The sequence below is a fragment of the Sycon ciliatum genome, chromosome 1 (assembly GCF_964019385.1).
Source record: "Sycon ciliatum chromosome 1, ocSycCili1.1, whole genome shotgun sequence".
Lineage (NCBI taxonomy): Eukaryota > Metazoa > Porifera > Calcarea > Leucosolenida > Sycettidae > Sycon > Sycon ciliatum.
Genome location: NC_088643.1, coordinates 53,528,830 through 53,544,531, shown reverse-complemented (window position 1 = coordinate 53,544,531; position 15,702 = coordinate 53,528,830). Strand labels below are relative to the sequence as shown.

General features: G+C 46.2%; 1 protein-coding gene across 1 annotated transcript in view; it reads right to left on the bottom strand.

Annotated features, from left to right (window-relative positions):
* The window catches only part of LOC135805537 (mucin-2-like), a 98,772-nt gene extending 86,294 nt beyond the window's left edge, over positions 1-12,478 (bottom strand). Inside the window, exons 1-7 of the mRNA XM_065319590.1 lie at positions 10,618-12,478; positions 9,066-9,161; positions 7,784-8,158; positions 5,422-5,994; positions 4,288-4,377; positions 2,622-2,996; positions 1,908-2,033 (exon numbers count right to left, since the gene is read on the bottom strand). Of these exons, the coding sequence (XP_065175662.1) occupies positions 1,908-2,033; positions 2,622-2,996; positions 4,288-4,377; positions 5,422-5,994; positions 7,784-8,158; positions 9,066-9,161; positions 10,618-12,478 (3,496 nt within the window). The remainder of the gene's footprint in view (positions 1-1,907; positions 2,034-2,621; positions 2,997-4,287; positions 4,378-5,421; positions 5,995-7,783; positions 8,159-9,065; positions 9,162-10,617) is intronic.
* Between the last annotated feature and the right edge of the window lie 3,224 nt (positions 12,479-15,702).

Genomic DNA, 15,702 nt, shown 5'->3' with positions numbered 1-15,702 from the left:
TCTCTTTTACATTTATTTATGGCTCAACATCCGAGTTTCAAATTGCACACCTGATGAGCCGTCACGAACCATACGGCGAAACGTACGTCGTGTGAAACAACTTGTTTTGTAGTCAACTAGTCCATCACAATGTCATGCATGAGGAGTACTGTAGGAGTTTGGCTTTCGGCTTGTACAATTCGTTTTCGCAAAGCTTCCCTTTCTTTACTTATCTTTGATATTTATGACCCACCCAAGTTGGGTGGTGTGCTACTTTGCTGCTTCGAATTGTAGTTAGACCGCTTTGTCAAATATCGTACTGGTCTCGTCATCGTCCAGTAACAATCGACATACTTTGTTCCGTTGGGACTGTAGCTTTTGCTCGTTTTCGTTGCGCTTGCCTTCCCCTCTTTGGTCTTTCCATAACCTTGAACCTTCCAAGTTGGAAGGCTGTCGGTTAGCGCTACGGAGATGTGTTAAAGTTAGGTGTCAGGACGTCGAATGTCTCAGTACTCTGTCAGTTTTGTGCCTAGTTATTGCACTTTCTGACTGTATATAGTATCATGTTACAGTGATGGAGAGTTACTCTAAACTCGTATCCATATGTCCTTTTCTCTTTTACATTTATTTATGGCTCAACATCCGAGTTTCAAATTGCACACCTGATGAGCCGTCACGAACCATACGGCGAAACGTACGTCGTGTGAAACAACTTGTTTTGTAGTCAACTAGTCCATCACAATGTCATGCATGAGGAGTACTGTAGGAGTTTGGCTTTCGGCTTGTACAATTCGTTTTCGCAAAGCTTCCCTTTCTTTACTTATCTTTGATATTTATGACCCACCCAAGTTGGGTGGTGTGCTACTTTGCTGCTTCGAATTGTAGTTAGACCGCTTTGTCAAATATCGTACTGGTCTCGTCATCGTCCAGTAACAATCGACATTCTTTGTTCCGTTGGGACTGTAGCTTTTGCTCGTTTTCGTTGCGCTTGCCTTCCCCTCTTTGGTCTTTCCATAACCTTGAACCTTCCAAGTTGGAAGGCTGTCGGTTAGCGCTACGGAGATGTGTTAAAGTTAGGTGTCAGGACGTCGAATGTCTCAGTACTCTGTCAGTTTTGTGCCTAGTTATTGCACTTTCTGACTGTATATAGTATCATGTTACAGTGATGGAGAGTTACTCTAAACTCGTATCCATATGTCCTTTTCTCTTTTACATTTATTTATGGCTTAACATCCGAGTTTCAAATTATTATTATTAGTTCCAAAAATGGTTCCTTACCCGAACAGTTTCATCCCTAATAAAAAATATCAGCAAAAGAGGGAAGAAAACCGACAGACCGACCAGTATTTCTCTGGCCATGTTACCCGAAACAAAAGACTTTTTCGGTGCGGCCTCAAGGTGAATTATTTGACTTTTTCAGGTCTGGCAATTTTTAAAAAAAGCTTAGAAATAGCGAAGACATGAATGCAGATGGTGAGCCAATGCAATCTTGGATAAACAGGAAGGGCAGAAATGTTGCGAGTCATGACTAACTGTCCACCAAAGTAACCAGACCAAATAAAATCATCGAATACCACAACAATATATAAGACTAACAGGGAGTACTGAGAAATTCAACGACCTGGCATCTAGCTCCAACAGATCTACGAGGCGCAAACCAACAAGCCTCCAACTTGGAAGGCGCAAGTTTGGAAAGGTCCAAGAGGGGAGGGACAGCGCATCGAAGAAGAGCACAAGCTAAGTCCCACGGCAAGAAAGAATGCCGAAAGTTACTGGATGATGACGAAACTAAGCTAGTAAGACAATTGGACATACCGGTCTCACTATAACTCGACGCAACTTGCTGACTGTATATGATCTGGTTACGTTAGTGGACAGTTAGTCATAACTCGTAACATTGTGTCCTTTCTTTTAATCAATGATCTCACCGTTTGTACATTTCAGCGGAATGTGACATGGACCATCAGCACTACTGCACGTGTACGTAAATGATGTTGCATTCTGCTCTCCTGAACAGGAGTAGTATATCACTGTTGTAGTCTCTCTAACCACACCTACAGAATAGCAAATGAAATAAAGTGCACAGATATTACAATTCTATCATCGGCTATCACTGCACTGCCATTCGTATCCAGTAGGTGACTTCCACGGCTCACACTGTGCTCAATACCCGCACATCCACTGCTCACACTGCGCTCAATATCCAAACTTCCACTTCTCACACTGTGCTCAGTAGCCATGGACAGAGATTTCGAACAGAGAAGTCAGAGCAATTTGTTTACGGCAACTCAAAGTCCGATGGTAATACACAGGCAACATACTATTATCTTTAACTGATCAATTTGATTCAGATCGCATACCGGTAGAGCAGACTTGTGTAGAGTTGTGCCTTTGCAGCTCATGCCACGTATAGTTAATTCAGGAAAGCAAAGTATTTTAAAACTGATATACCACCCGAGGTTCCCTGGCAACGCATATTGAGGCCTTGAAAAAAACACCACCGCCACAGGCTCTAAATTGGCATATTTTCTCTTCTGGTGTGCTGATAGCCTGAGATAAGATAACGATGCTACAGTCATATTGTGGGGCTCACACACTAAAGAAATTTCATTCATGTTTCACCCAAGTAAGTTCAGACTTACTGCATGAAGACGAGGCATTCAGCAGAGTTAGAGTGTTTTCCATGGCAAGCGATGTTACATTGAGCAGTCGAATGACACCTATAGGTGTACTACCTCCAGCCAGTGTGATGCGGTTTGCTTGAAATAGTTTGTTGGTGACAACAGCTGTCAGCACTGCTGCAGTGCATGGACTACCAGATAGACTAAATGGTGGAAGATGCTGCAAAGGCGCATTTGTGCAGCTAGTGGCACTTTGTTGCAAGGTCAACTGAACTGTGCAGGGCAGGTTGAAGACAAAGCCTGGGTAGCCAGGTGCCGGTACACCATCCGGGGGAGAAAAGAAGATCGTCTCTGTGTTCATCGTTCCGCTTATCCCACCATTCAGCTGACTTAAACCTGGGTGTGATACAAAGCAACATATAACACAAGTAACATACAATGATTGTAGTTGTACTAGAGGTGATGAACTTGGGCCGACCAAATTGTCACTTTTCAGTCTGTGAAAGTGCAAACAGTGTGGTAGTTTCCATTGTGCAATGACGCTACACTGACTGATGCCCTCCATGATCCCTGCAAAAAGTCAAAGTATCGGCTTTCCAAAGCCGAATCAGACCTTGTGAAGCACTCCTGGAAGAATGTTACCCTCTAGGGCTCACTAACGGCTGTATTAGGAGTACAGGATACTGAGAGAGATCACAAAGAGATACAGAATGTACTCGTACTATGCTTGCGCTGAATCATAATACGGCCCGTAAGTTAGGCAGATTGTACAACTCGGGACAACAATTTATAAACATTGCATTTCCCCGATTGTAAGCCGTGCCTCAATTTTCAACTGTGAACCATAATTGTTTCAATATACTCACACAAGCAGGATAACATGTTTGATAGTAAGTGACATCCCTCTCTTGCCCAAAGCAGTAGCACTAGAAAGACGTGGAACTACATTCATTGCATTCACGGAAATTTCTCATGCCAACCAAGTACGTTGTGCACGATAACTGAGTGGCAGTAAACCAGGCATAGTATTCCCTTCGTACTACACTCAAACGCCTCTTATCCGGACGCCTCAGATACGGGCAAGTCTCTCTACCGGGCACCTTCAGCTTGAGTTCCTATCACAAATGCTTCGAACTTTGGGGTTTGGAACTTTTCCGTATGTGGAAGTGCTTATTTTTCACTGCCAACCTATGTAATCCACATATTTTTATCAATGGGTTCCTTTTGTATCTTGAACATGTGCAATATATACCTTCCAAATAAACTTCTTCAAAAAATGATTATGACACATGGTAGACAAGTTATCCTGAGATACGGGCAAATCTGAGATATGGGCAGTGCCCGGTCCCAAGGTGCCCGGATAAGAGACGTCCGAGTGTACTGATAAATGCAGCAGGCAACATAATATTGCCGTTGGGTTGGGAGCTGACGATGGGGTCTTCGGATACTCTCACTCACATACCCACAACTCACAAGAACAGTTTCTTATTCTGATTGCAAGAAGTTGAGGAAGAAGGCAAGCACACTTCCGCAAGAGAAAATGGTAATATCATGCATACACGCATGCACGTAGTGGGCACACAGCTGCGAACCCCGCACGCAGCGCAACGCCAACAGGGACTTCATAGGTATATGCCAGAGGCTGTCAAAACATTGACATTGGTCTGCACGCTAGAAGTCACCTTACCAGAATTCATGCCAATTTCCTTTGTCCAGCCACTGGTAAAGTTGAGGAATATGCAGCTATCGTCTTGTGCATCACATGTGAATGTTATACCTAAATATGACATAGGATAGAGCACACAGAATTAGAGAAGCTAATTCACTGAAAAATATCTCACGAAACCTAGGCTAAGACTTACTAGCACTAACTTTAGTTCTTATCACCCAATATTCTTCAAAGTAAGTCCATCGCGTATTGCCAGATATGGAATTTATGAATAATGCATGCGAGTATGCTGGGATCCAGGGTGCATTGTTCACCACTTTGGCCAGCACCCTACACAACCATGCCCATGTGGCTGTTTGGGGCATTAGTGGTCCAAACTATTTGTGCAATGGGCTTATTCAATAGGACTTACAACTTTCTGCCACTGCATGTGCTCTCTGCCAGAACTCTAGGCCGCAGAGTGTCGAGAACTGCCGTTCACGAATATTTGAAATACATATAAATTTAGTGTTCACGTCTTACTTGAACTTCCTGTAGTTTCAGTCTGCAACTCCGTCGTCTTTCTCCTTTTCTAACTCAGTCTTTCCATTATCTGACAGTGGTGCTCTCACCCTAGCTAGGTGCAAGCACCCTCCGCCAGACGCGAACTACATTCTTGTTACTCTAAAGACTCTCAAATATATTTCTTCTTCGCGTTCACTTTCGTTCTGCAGTTTATTTATTTATTTTCCTTTCTTTCTACCTCGTGGTACACGCGCTACATGCACCACCATCTTTGTTTCCATGGCACCACAGTGCACCTGACCACGCGATCGCTACGCACCTCAGGCCCGAATGGGTCTGGGTGCGCTGCGTCGCGATTTATTTGGCCTCGCTTGCTTCCGAGCACCGCCGTTTTCGGAGCGTACTGATTGTGCGTCTCAGTTCTTTTCTCCGTTGTTTGTATCACCTTGGTATTGGTTATTCTTCTTCTTGACTGAAGTGTAGTTGATGAATGAACGATGGTGGTTTGTGTTGTAGTAGTGTGAGTGTGTGCATGGTTGGAAAGGTCTTCTACATTCTATAATCAAATCGATAAGATTTTGACACAGAGACCATGCTTGCAATGATGACAAGTTTATTGTGAAACAATCATGAACACAAGGAACTTACCGGAAGGTACCGATGTTGGTGGTTGAGCAGTTCCCAGAGGGGTTGCTCTATCATTGGTTGTGGAAGACTGGGTTGTTGCAGCTCCAGTTGTTGGAGCTTGGGTTGTTGGAACTTGAGTTGTTGGCAATTCGGTTGTTGGCGCTTGTGTTGTTGGTGCTTGAGTTGTTGGTGCTTGAGTTGTTGGTGCTTGCGTTGTTGGTGCTTGTGTTGTTGGTGCTTGAGTTGTTGGTGCTTGTGTTGTTGGTGCTTGAGTTGTTGGTGCTTGAGTTGTTGGTGCTTGTGTTGTCGGTGCTCGAGTTGTTGGTGCTTGAGTTGTTGGTGATTGTGTTGTTGGTGCTTGAGTTGTTGGTGCTTGAGTTGTTGGTGCTTGTGTTGTTGGTGATTGTGTTGATGGTGGCTGTGTTGTTGGACTTGCGGCTTGTGTTGTTTGTGCTGGTGTTGTTTGTGCTTGGGTTGTTGGCGCTTGGGTTGATGGTGCTTGTGTTGTGGGTATTTGAGTTGTTGGTGATTGCGTTGTTGGTCCTTGAGTCATTGCGGCTTGGGTTGTTGGTACCAAAGTTTCATTTGTGACTTCTACATAATAGGACAATAAATAGCAAAGACAAAATTGAAATCGACTCTTTACGCATTCATACCATGGTCACATCTATTGTGATTTGTTGTTGTTGTTGTTGTTGTTGTTGTTGTTGTTGTTGTTGTTGTTGTTGTTGTTGTTGTTGTTGTTGTTGTTGTTGTTGTTGTTGTTGTTGTTGTTGTTGTTAATGTTGTTGTTAATGTTGTTGTTAATGTTGTTGTTGTTGTTGTTGTTGTTGTTGTTGTTGTTGTTGTTGTTGTTGCTGCTGCTGCTGCTGCTGCTGCTGCTGCTGCTGCTGCTGTTGTTGTTGTTGTTGTTGTTGTTGTTGTTGTTGTTGTTGTTGTTGTTGTGTTTATTTTAATTCGCAAACCAAACGGGCAGATCTGCCCAATGGAAAGGTGGCGAATGCAGATAGAAAGCAGTAATTAATGAAATTGGGGAGGGATGTAATAAGGATAGAGGTGGAGAGAAACTAAGCCAGCTGATCATCTATCAAACAAAACATTTCACTTCAAAGCACACAGAATTAGTATGATTATAATAGTCCACATCCCATATGCACATACAAGGTGCTACACAACTGTACAGAACCCAAATGCACAGAGCACAGAGTACGGCGGCATGTAGGTACTGGCTGCAGTTGAGGCAATATGTTTCAACATACTTGGTAGAACACATGAAACAAACACAAATAGGAAGAGAGATTGGCTAGACCTTAGAGATTGGCTAGACCTCAGAGATTGACTCAACATGAAGCACAAGTGATTGGCTCAGCATAGAGCAGGGAATATGTACTGGTATATTGTCTTCCAAAGTCGATATTTTGTTGATCATGCTAATGTCTAGTTCATCACATTTCAGACCAGCATTAGTACCGTATTTTACGGGGTATAAGCCGCACTTTTTTTTCGCTAAAAATCGGACCAAAATCGCCCCTGCGGCTTATACACCGAATATGCTTGCGCGAATGAATGCTTAGCATACATCAGTATGGATGCTGACGTCATGTGACATGTCATTCGACTCAGCTTCGCGCCTGTGTTGCTATCCCGGCACTTTTACTAGTTTTAGTGCATCAGTGGCAGCGAGACTGAAGATAGTGCAGATGACATGGAGTGATCTGTAGTCAACACAGCAATACACCAACATCTCTGCAGCAACCTGTGGTGCACTAACACTTCATGATCTGATCTAACATGGTATTTAGCTCCATAACCATACTAAATTTGTAGAAAGGCCATTTGTCAATTAGTGTGAAAAATCTTGGTTTGTGGGTGCGGCTTATACTCCGAATACCAACTTTTAGTCAATATTTTGCCTCAAAAAGGGGGTTCGGCTTATACCCCGGTGCGGCTTATACCCCGGAAAATACGGTAGTTAGTGTGCGGTTCATAACATGTATACGAGACCACTATAATCTAGTAGCAATGTGTGTATGATTTCTCACAGTTTAGAGAAGCGTGGAGTCATACGCAAGGAAGAGGACATGGTGGCTCACAAGGAAACCCTACTAACATAATTCAGTTTTCAAATGTCTAGAGTAAGTACAGTACTGCTCAATGAAATCCGATCGCAAGAAGCAAGTCTGTGCACTGCACCTGTGTTCACATACCAGTGTTTGCAGGTCTAGGGCTGCACAGTGCCCGGCGTGGCACTAGCTCCCTTGGTCGGATTTTCATTGAGCAGCGCTTTATTTACTAACGGCAGCTGAGAAGGATGGACAAAATTCTGCCGCAAAGTGTCCAGACTTGCTATACCGTATTTCTGCGGAATGCATGCATTACTTACTGCATGATGATGTAGCATTCCACAGATTTAGAGTGTTTCCAGCTGCGAGTGATGTTACATTGAGCAAATGAATGACATCTACTGGGTCACTGCTTCCTCCCAGCTGAACTTGATTAGCTCTAAATAGACTGTCCGTTACATCAGCTTGAAGTACTGATATAGATGGAGAACAGAGTCCACCAGCAACACTGAATGAAGGCAGGGAATTTAGTGAAGCAGCCATGCACGCACCGGATGCATTTTGCTGCAATACCAGCCTGACTGTACATGGCAAGTTGAACACATAACCGGAGAGATTGGGCACAGGTGCACCTTGCGGAGAGGCAAAGTAGATAGTCTCCACGCCTGTGAATCCACCACTCAACTGGCTTACACCTTGAATGGCCCAGCAGTACAGAGAAGAAAAGCAACACAACAACTATGTGGTCTGGTGACATTGTGCCTGGAACATCTAGCAAAGGTGGAGTGTCTTGAATGTCTAGTAGTGCTGGAGTGCTCGGAAGATTTGCCGGAGATGTCTCCCGCTCGCTTTCCGAGAATGCTATTCTACCTGGAATCTTCTCCTAAAAAGTCCCTTCACATCCACCTCTGAGGCACAAACCTTGCTGAAACTTGGACTATCACTCCACAGCTAGTCCATTAACAAGTTATATCCTCATATATAGGATTTCTTCGACTCAGTTAGCAAAGTCATTTTCAAGATGAAGTTAACAGTGCTATTACATTTTTTTTAAAGCACTGGAATGCAAACCCAATTAAATTATGGTAAAATAGGAGAAGGACAAATTGTTACGAGTTATGACTAACTATCCACCAACGTAACCACATCTTATACAGTCAGCGAGTGCAACAAAATGGTACAAAACTGACAAGGAGTACTGAGACATTCGGCGACCTGACACCTTGCTCCAACACTTCTCCAAGGCTCAGTACTCCTTGTCAGTTTTGTGCCATTTTGTCGCACTCGCTGACTGTATAAGATCTGGTTACATTGGTGGACAGTTAATCATAACTCGTAACATTTTGTCCTTCTCCTATTTCACCATAATTTAATTGGCTAACCATCCGAGTTGAACCCACTAAATCCAGTTTGTCAGTTTTCAGTACGTCCCCAAATCTGAATTAGGTCACTGAGTGCTTTCAGCTCATACCCTGGTTCAATGATTTCTTTATCATTGGTTATGCATTCCAACTCGTTTGCACCTTACAGTGTGCTAACTACATTTCGTTAGTGGGATGGTGATTTAAATAACAGAGCAAATGTTTCCAGAAAAGCACTTACCAGAATTCATGCCACTGCCCTTGCTCCATCTGCTTGTGAAGTCCAGGAAGCCACAACCACCATCTTGCGTTTGTGAGTCACACATTGTTGTCATACCTAGGATGAAACAAGTGCAGGAACGCGAATATTTGTGTAAGCAAACAACGATAATTATCCATGAACAGCAATACACACCCGTAGTGAGGAGGTTACATACAGAAACCACCCATGTTCATTCTGCGCACATATACATGAACTAACTGCTGCATTGTTTTTTGTGATCTTCCTGAATCATGTCTCGACCCCTTCTCCACCACGGTCTTACACTAAAACCGTCGTAAATATAATATCTCTCCTGATTTAATCCCTGATGAAGCCCCAAGGCCAACAATTTGGAGAGACATGAAATTTCCGACGATTGCAGTGTAAGGCCATGGTGGATAGGGAGATTGAGACATGACTAATTGGCTCCAGTGGAGCCTCTGCATATCGTAGAAGGTACTTCCTGAATCAGTCAATGTCAGGCCAGGTGCTGTGCAGCTAAGCCCAGACCAGTGAGCACTTGCATGTGCACCGTAGTGTGTGGGGTGTAAGTTAGACTCACATGAGAGGATTTCACTGTAGAAGGGATGTGCATTTTTGTTCTGATAACACAGCAGGGGACCTGGCGGAGTTTGCCTGCTGAGTATGGTAATTGAAAAATGGCGAGCATGCGAGAGTTTGGTTGGAAACAGAGCATGCGCATTCTGTGTTAACATATTTTTACTACAAATACGCAACAACTTATTTCACATTAATCCATTATTTCACGACTCTTTGTTTCAATTTGTGCCCATTTTGTGCAAAAAGAAGTATTTTGTGGACAGCTCATCATCATTGGACTCTCCAAACGTACGCTTCCTATACATGTAGATACGTATTGGAGGTGCCAGAGATAGGTTTGTTCTGGACACTGCCAGAGATAGGTTTGTTGTGAACACTGCCAGAGATAGGTTTGTTCTGGACACTGCCAGAGATAGGTTTGTTGTGAACACTGCCAGAGATAGGTTTGTTCTGGACACTGCCAGAGATAGGTTTGTTGTGGACACTGCCAGAGATAGGTTTGTTGTGGACACTGCCAGAGATAGGTTTGTTCTGGACACTGCCAGAGATAGGTTTGTTCTGGACACTGCCAGAGATAGGTTTGTTGTGGACACTGCCAGAGATAGGTTTGTTGTGGACACTGCCAGAGATAGGTTTGTTGTGGACACTGCCAGAGATAGGTTTGTTGTGGACACTGAGACATTTTAACAACATGGCGCATCTTTCTTGAATGTGACACTTTTTCATGCCCAGGAGCAAAAATAAGTCAACCAATTGTTTTCCTAGTGCCCTCACTATGGAGACTACCTTGATTAAGGCTAGGATGTGTGGAGGATCTATAAACACAAAATAATCCACAAAAGTTGGCGGATAAAAGGCATGTACAGCATATGTAGGGAGTGCACCACTCCAATTGAACCCCAAGCTACATCTCTGAACTATCTACAACCATGCAATGTATCTCATAACAAGGTCAATGGAAGATACTTACTTGACGGCAATGTGGATATCACTGTTGTGGGAGATGTGGTTGTGGGTGCTGGGGTTGTCCTTGCTGGGGTTGTTGGTGTTGCAGTTGTGGTTGCTGAAGTTGTGGTTGCTGAAGTTGTGGGTGTTGCAGTTGTGGTTGCTGAAGTTGTGGTTGCTGAAGTTGTGGGTGCTGCAGCTGTGGGTGCTGCAGTGGTGGGTGCTCGGGTTGTGGGTGCTGGGGTGGTGGGTGCTGCAGTTGAGGGTGATGTGGTTGTCGGTTCAGCGGTTTTTGGTTCTGCAGTATTGGGTGATGCGGTTGAGGGTGCTACAGGTGTGGGTACTGCGGTTGTGGGTCCTGTGGTTGTGCGTCCTGCAGGTGTGGGTGATGCTGTTGTGGGTGCTGCGGTTGTGGGTCCTGCGGTCGAGGGTGCTGCGGTTGAGGGTGCTGCGGTTGTGGGTCCTGCGGTTGTGGGTCCTGCGGTTGTGGGTCCTGCGGTTGTGGGTCCTGGGGTTGTGGGTCCTGGGGTTGTGGGTCCTGCGGTTGTGAGTGCTGCGGTTGTTGGTCCTGCGGTTGTGGGTCCTGCAGTTGTGGGTCCTGCGGTTGTGGGTCCTGCGGTTGTGGGTCCTGCGGTTGTGGGTCCTGCGGTTGTGGGTCCTGCGGTTGTGGGTCCTGGGGTTGTGGGTCCTGGGGTTGTGGGTCCTGTGGTTGTGAGTGCTGCGGTTGTGGGTGCTGCGGTTGTGGGTGCTGCGGTTGTGGGTCCTGCAGTTGTGGGTCCTGCGGTTGTGGGTCCTGCGGTTGTGGGTCCTGCGGTTGTGGGTCCTGCGGTTGTGGGTCCTGGGGTTGTGGGTCCTGGGGTTGTGGGTCCTGGGGTTGTGGGTCCTGTGGTTGCGAGTGCTGCGGTTGTGGGTGCGGTTGTGGGTCCTGCAGTTGTGGGTCCTGCGGTTGTGGGTCCTGCGGTTGTGGGTCCTGCGGTTGTGGGTCCTGGGGTTGTGGGTCCTGGGGTTGTGGGTCCTGTGGTTGTGTGTGCTGCGGTTGTGGGTGCTGCGGTTGTGGGTGCTGCGGTTGTTGGTCCTGCGGTTGTGGGTCCTGCAGTTGTGGGTCCTGCGGTTGTGGGTCCTGCGGTTGTGAGTTCTGCGGTTGTGGGTGCTGCGGTTGTGGGTGCTGCGGTTGTGGGTCCTGCAGTTGTTGGTCCTGCGGTTGTGGGTCCTGCAGTTGTGGGTCCTGCAGTTGTGGGTCCTGCGGTTGTGGGTCCTGCGGTTGTGAGTTCTGCGGTTGTGGGTGCTGCGGTTGTGGGTGCTGCGGTTGTGGGTCCTGCGGTTGTGGGTCCTGCGGTTGTGAGTCCTGCGGTTGTGAGTCCTGCGGTTGTGAGTGCTGCGGTTGTGAGTGATGCGGTTGTGGGTCCTGCGGTTGTGGGTCCTGCGGTTGTGGGTCCTGCGGTTGTGGGTCCTGCGGTTGTGGGTCCTTGGGTTGTGGGTCCTGGGGTTGTGGGTCCTGTGGTTGTGAGTGCTGCGGTTGTGGGTGCTGCGGTTGTGGGTGCTGCGGTTGTTGGTCCTGCGGTTGTGGGTCCTGCAGTTGTGGGTCCTGCGGTTGTGAGTCCTGCGGTTGTGAGTGCTGCGGTTGTGAGTGATGCGGTTGTGGGTCCTGCGGTTGTGGGTCCTGCGGTTGTGGGTCCTGCGGTTGTGGTTGCTGGGATTGTGGTTGCTGCGGTTGTGGGTCCTGCGGTTGTGGTTGCTGGGATTGTGGTTGCTGCGGTTGTGGGTGCTGGGATTGTGGTTGCTATGGTTGTGGGTGCTGGGATTGTGGTTGCTAGAGTTGAGGGTGCTGCAGGTGCGGTTGATGGAGGTGTGGTTGCTGCGGTTGTGGCTGTTGTAGTTGCTGACATACTTCCTGGAGAGGTTAGCATCTCGGTGGATGTTGCATCCAATTGCCCGGGTAGCGAAGTCTGAACTATTAGTTGTAAAGTGGTCAATCCGGTTTGTACCGTTGTTTTTGTTTTTATTCCTGCCGTTTGACTCATCATCTCTGTGGAGTATAGAACACGTTTGTGCAGGCAAAGTACCCATGAGTTTCACACCTCACTCAAATGCATGCAGCACACCTTGCACTTTCACTTGTCTCTTCTGTTGACTGCATGCTCTTGCTTCTGAGCACACTTCTACCCTATTGCAGTCAAGCTCGCCAGCCAGGATAGCACTGTTGGCTAGTTTTAGCGGCTGTATACGGGTCAGATATTGCACTAAAAGTCAGTCGTTGGTCGAGCAAGCCAGATGGTTGCTGCGCCCGTTGCAGTTTCTGCGCAGAACTGTCCGTGCATTGAAATGCGGTCATTAAAATCAGCTGGTTGCTTAAACCAGATTCTACTGTACCCTAGTGTCTCATTTTTGCCGAAATTTCATCCTCGGAGGATTATACTTGGGAATATTCTTGATTATGAGTATCCTAACTTATGGTTAGACTCGGGTGGAGAGCCAAGGATGAATTTATAAGAAGAAAGAGGACCAAAGAGCTACAGTTTAGCGGATATTATAGCGTAACTTGTAGCTCTTTGGTACCCTTTCTTCTTATCTTATAGTAGCGACTTCAGTCCAAAATTCTAAAATCGGAATTAGGGCCAACAAATTACACGACTGGAACGAGAAACCTCTGCAGAGCGTACACAGAATATTTCAAGGTGAGGTGTGAAAAAACTAAAGTGGGAGAGAAGACGAAAGAAATTAGAAGAAAAGATGTGAGAGTGTTCCCGACGGTGTGAGCTACTACATAAGGTGAGTGAAATGAAGGCGTGGAAGCAGGTGAATGTGATAGAGTGAGGAACTGTGAGGTGTAGGTGTATGCAAATGAATACGTGTGTGAATGCTAGGTGAAGAGTCTCAGTTTTGTGACATTTTCTTTCTGAATGCATAGATTAGGATTGTGTTTACGGATGAAAACAGCTTCTAATACCTTAAGTTCACGAAACCTACGAGCACGACACAAAACAGTGAAGCATGAATCATCATACACTGAGCGGCATTGGCTACTAGACATGAGGTGTTTCTTAATGGCTGACCCTTTCGTTGTGGTCTCACCTTCAGTCCGGTCATCTTCATCTTGGTTGTCCAACTCACTCTCTTCATCACTGCTCTCACCTTCCTCATCCTCTTCCTCTTCCATCCCGTCCTCTGCACCCAACGACAATCCCACGCTACTGCTCGCTGCCAGTCCATGTCCGGTTGTAGATGTCATTACCAGCGCACGAGTCATGCTCCTTGTTACTGGTCTCCGTACCTGTGTTTGGCCATTTCCTTCAGTCTCACGTACCTGTGTACTTGTAGTACGTTCAACCGGTACTGTGTGGTTCTGTTGTAATTGGAAATGGAAGGAAATGGCCAAACACAGGTACGGAGACCAGTAACAAGGAGCATGACTCGTGCGCTGGTAATGACATCTACAACCGGACATGGACTGGCAGCGAGCAGTAGCGTGGGATTGTCGTTGGGTGCAGAGGACGGGATGGAAGAGGAAGAGGATGAGGAAGGTGAGAGCAGTGATGAAGAGAGTGAGTTGGACAACCAAGATGAAGATGACCGGACTGAAGGTGAGACCACAACGAAAGGGTCAGCCATTTGGGCTGTGTTTACATGAGGCGTTTCAACCCGGGTTGAGTTCGACCCGGGTCAGATTTCAACCCCCCATGTGCACAAAGTGAATGGCGCGTTTACATGACGCATTGCGCTTGACCCGGGTTGAAATTTCGCCCCGGGTTGATTTCAACCCTCCCCCCAAGGGGAGGGTTGAAACCAACCCGGGTCAAGAAAATCGTACAAACGTACTTCTGTGCGTATCTCGCGCCAGGTTTGAACAGCACTGCACATGCAAATTTCGCGCGAACGGATTCACGTGACCATAGAGGACTGTAGAAGTGGACTTTTGGCGGCATATCAGTATTTGACCCGGGTCAACTGTCTTCATGTAAACGCTCACCTCTTTTGTCTATCGTACAGACTTTCAACCCGGGCTGAACTCGACCCGGGTTGAAATTTCTCATGTAAACACAGCCTAAGAAACACCTCATGTCTAGTAGCCAATGCCGCTCAGTGTATGATGATTCATGCTTCACTGTTTTGTGTCGTGCTCGTAGGTTTCGTGAACTTAAGGTATTAGAAGCTGTTTTCATCCGTAAACACAATCCTAATCTATGCATTCAGAAAGAAAATGTCACAAAACTGAGACTCTTCACCTAGCATTCACACACGTATTCATTCGCATACACCTACACCTCACAGTTCCTCACTCTATCACATTCACCTGCTTCCACGCCTTCATTTCACTCACCTTATGTAGTAGCTCACACCGTCGGGAACACTCTCACATCTTTTCTTCTAATTTCTTTCGTCTTCTCTCCCACTTTAGTTTTTTCACACCTCACCTTGTATACTTCCCACTATCCAATAACCTATAAGTAGTTTGTTTCTCCGTATAGACAGAATATTTCATTGGTATATCTTGTCCCAAACCTGAGATATCAGGCCCCAAAGTTGGTATGCAATCGTTGGAGCCCATGTATGCAATTGCATGCAGAGCGATGGCACAAAAGTGGGCTTCTCGGACCTCATGAATATCATGCATACACAGTGAATGTATGCGTGTTCTTGGAGGGTGACGGAGAAACCGTCGTACACATACATGTAGATGTTGGACGGGAAGTGCTCTGCTTCGATGCCGATGGATTGAAATAATCACCTCCTCACTGCTCAAGCACCTCCAGAATCTTGACGTGAAGAACATAATCATTACTAGCGGATTTACACGCCAAAGGTCTGCTTGCTCCGTCATGCAGAGCCCGTCAAAAATAGTGCACTCCATAGCCGACTTCAGCCGCTGCGCACAAATTCTTCAAACTGCTAAAAACGGCTACGGAGGAGAACCTTACCATGAACCCATCTAAACTAATTCGAGGGCTCTGAACACGATGGTGACTCGGTCATTGACGGGCAAGGTAGCTGAGATGCCGAAAGTTTGCTTTGAAAACTGAAAATACGGAGCGATATATCCAAAAATCGATGGCTCTTGACATGCGACACACCGTTGGAAAGCTATTCATGTGTGCTTGACCATCATGTAAAA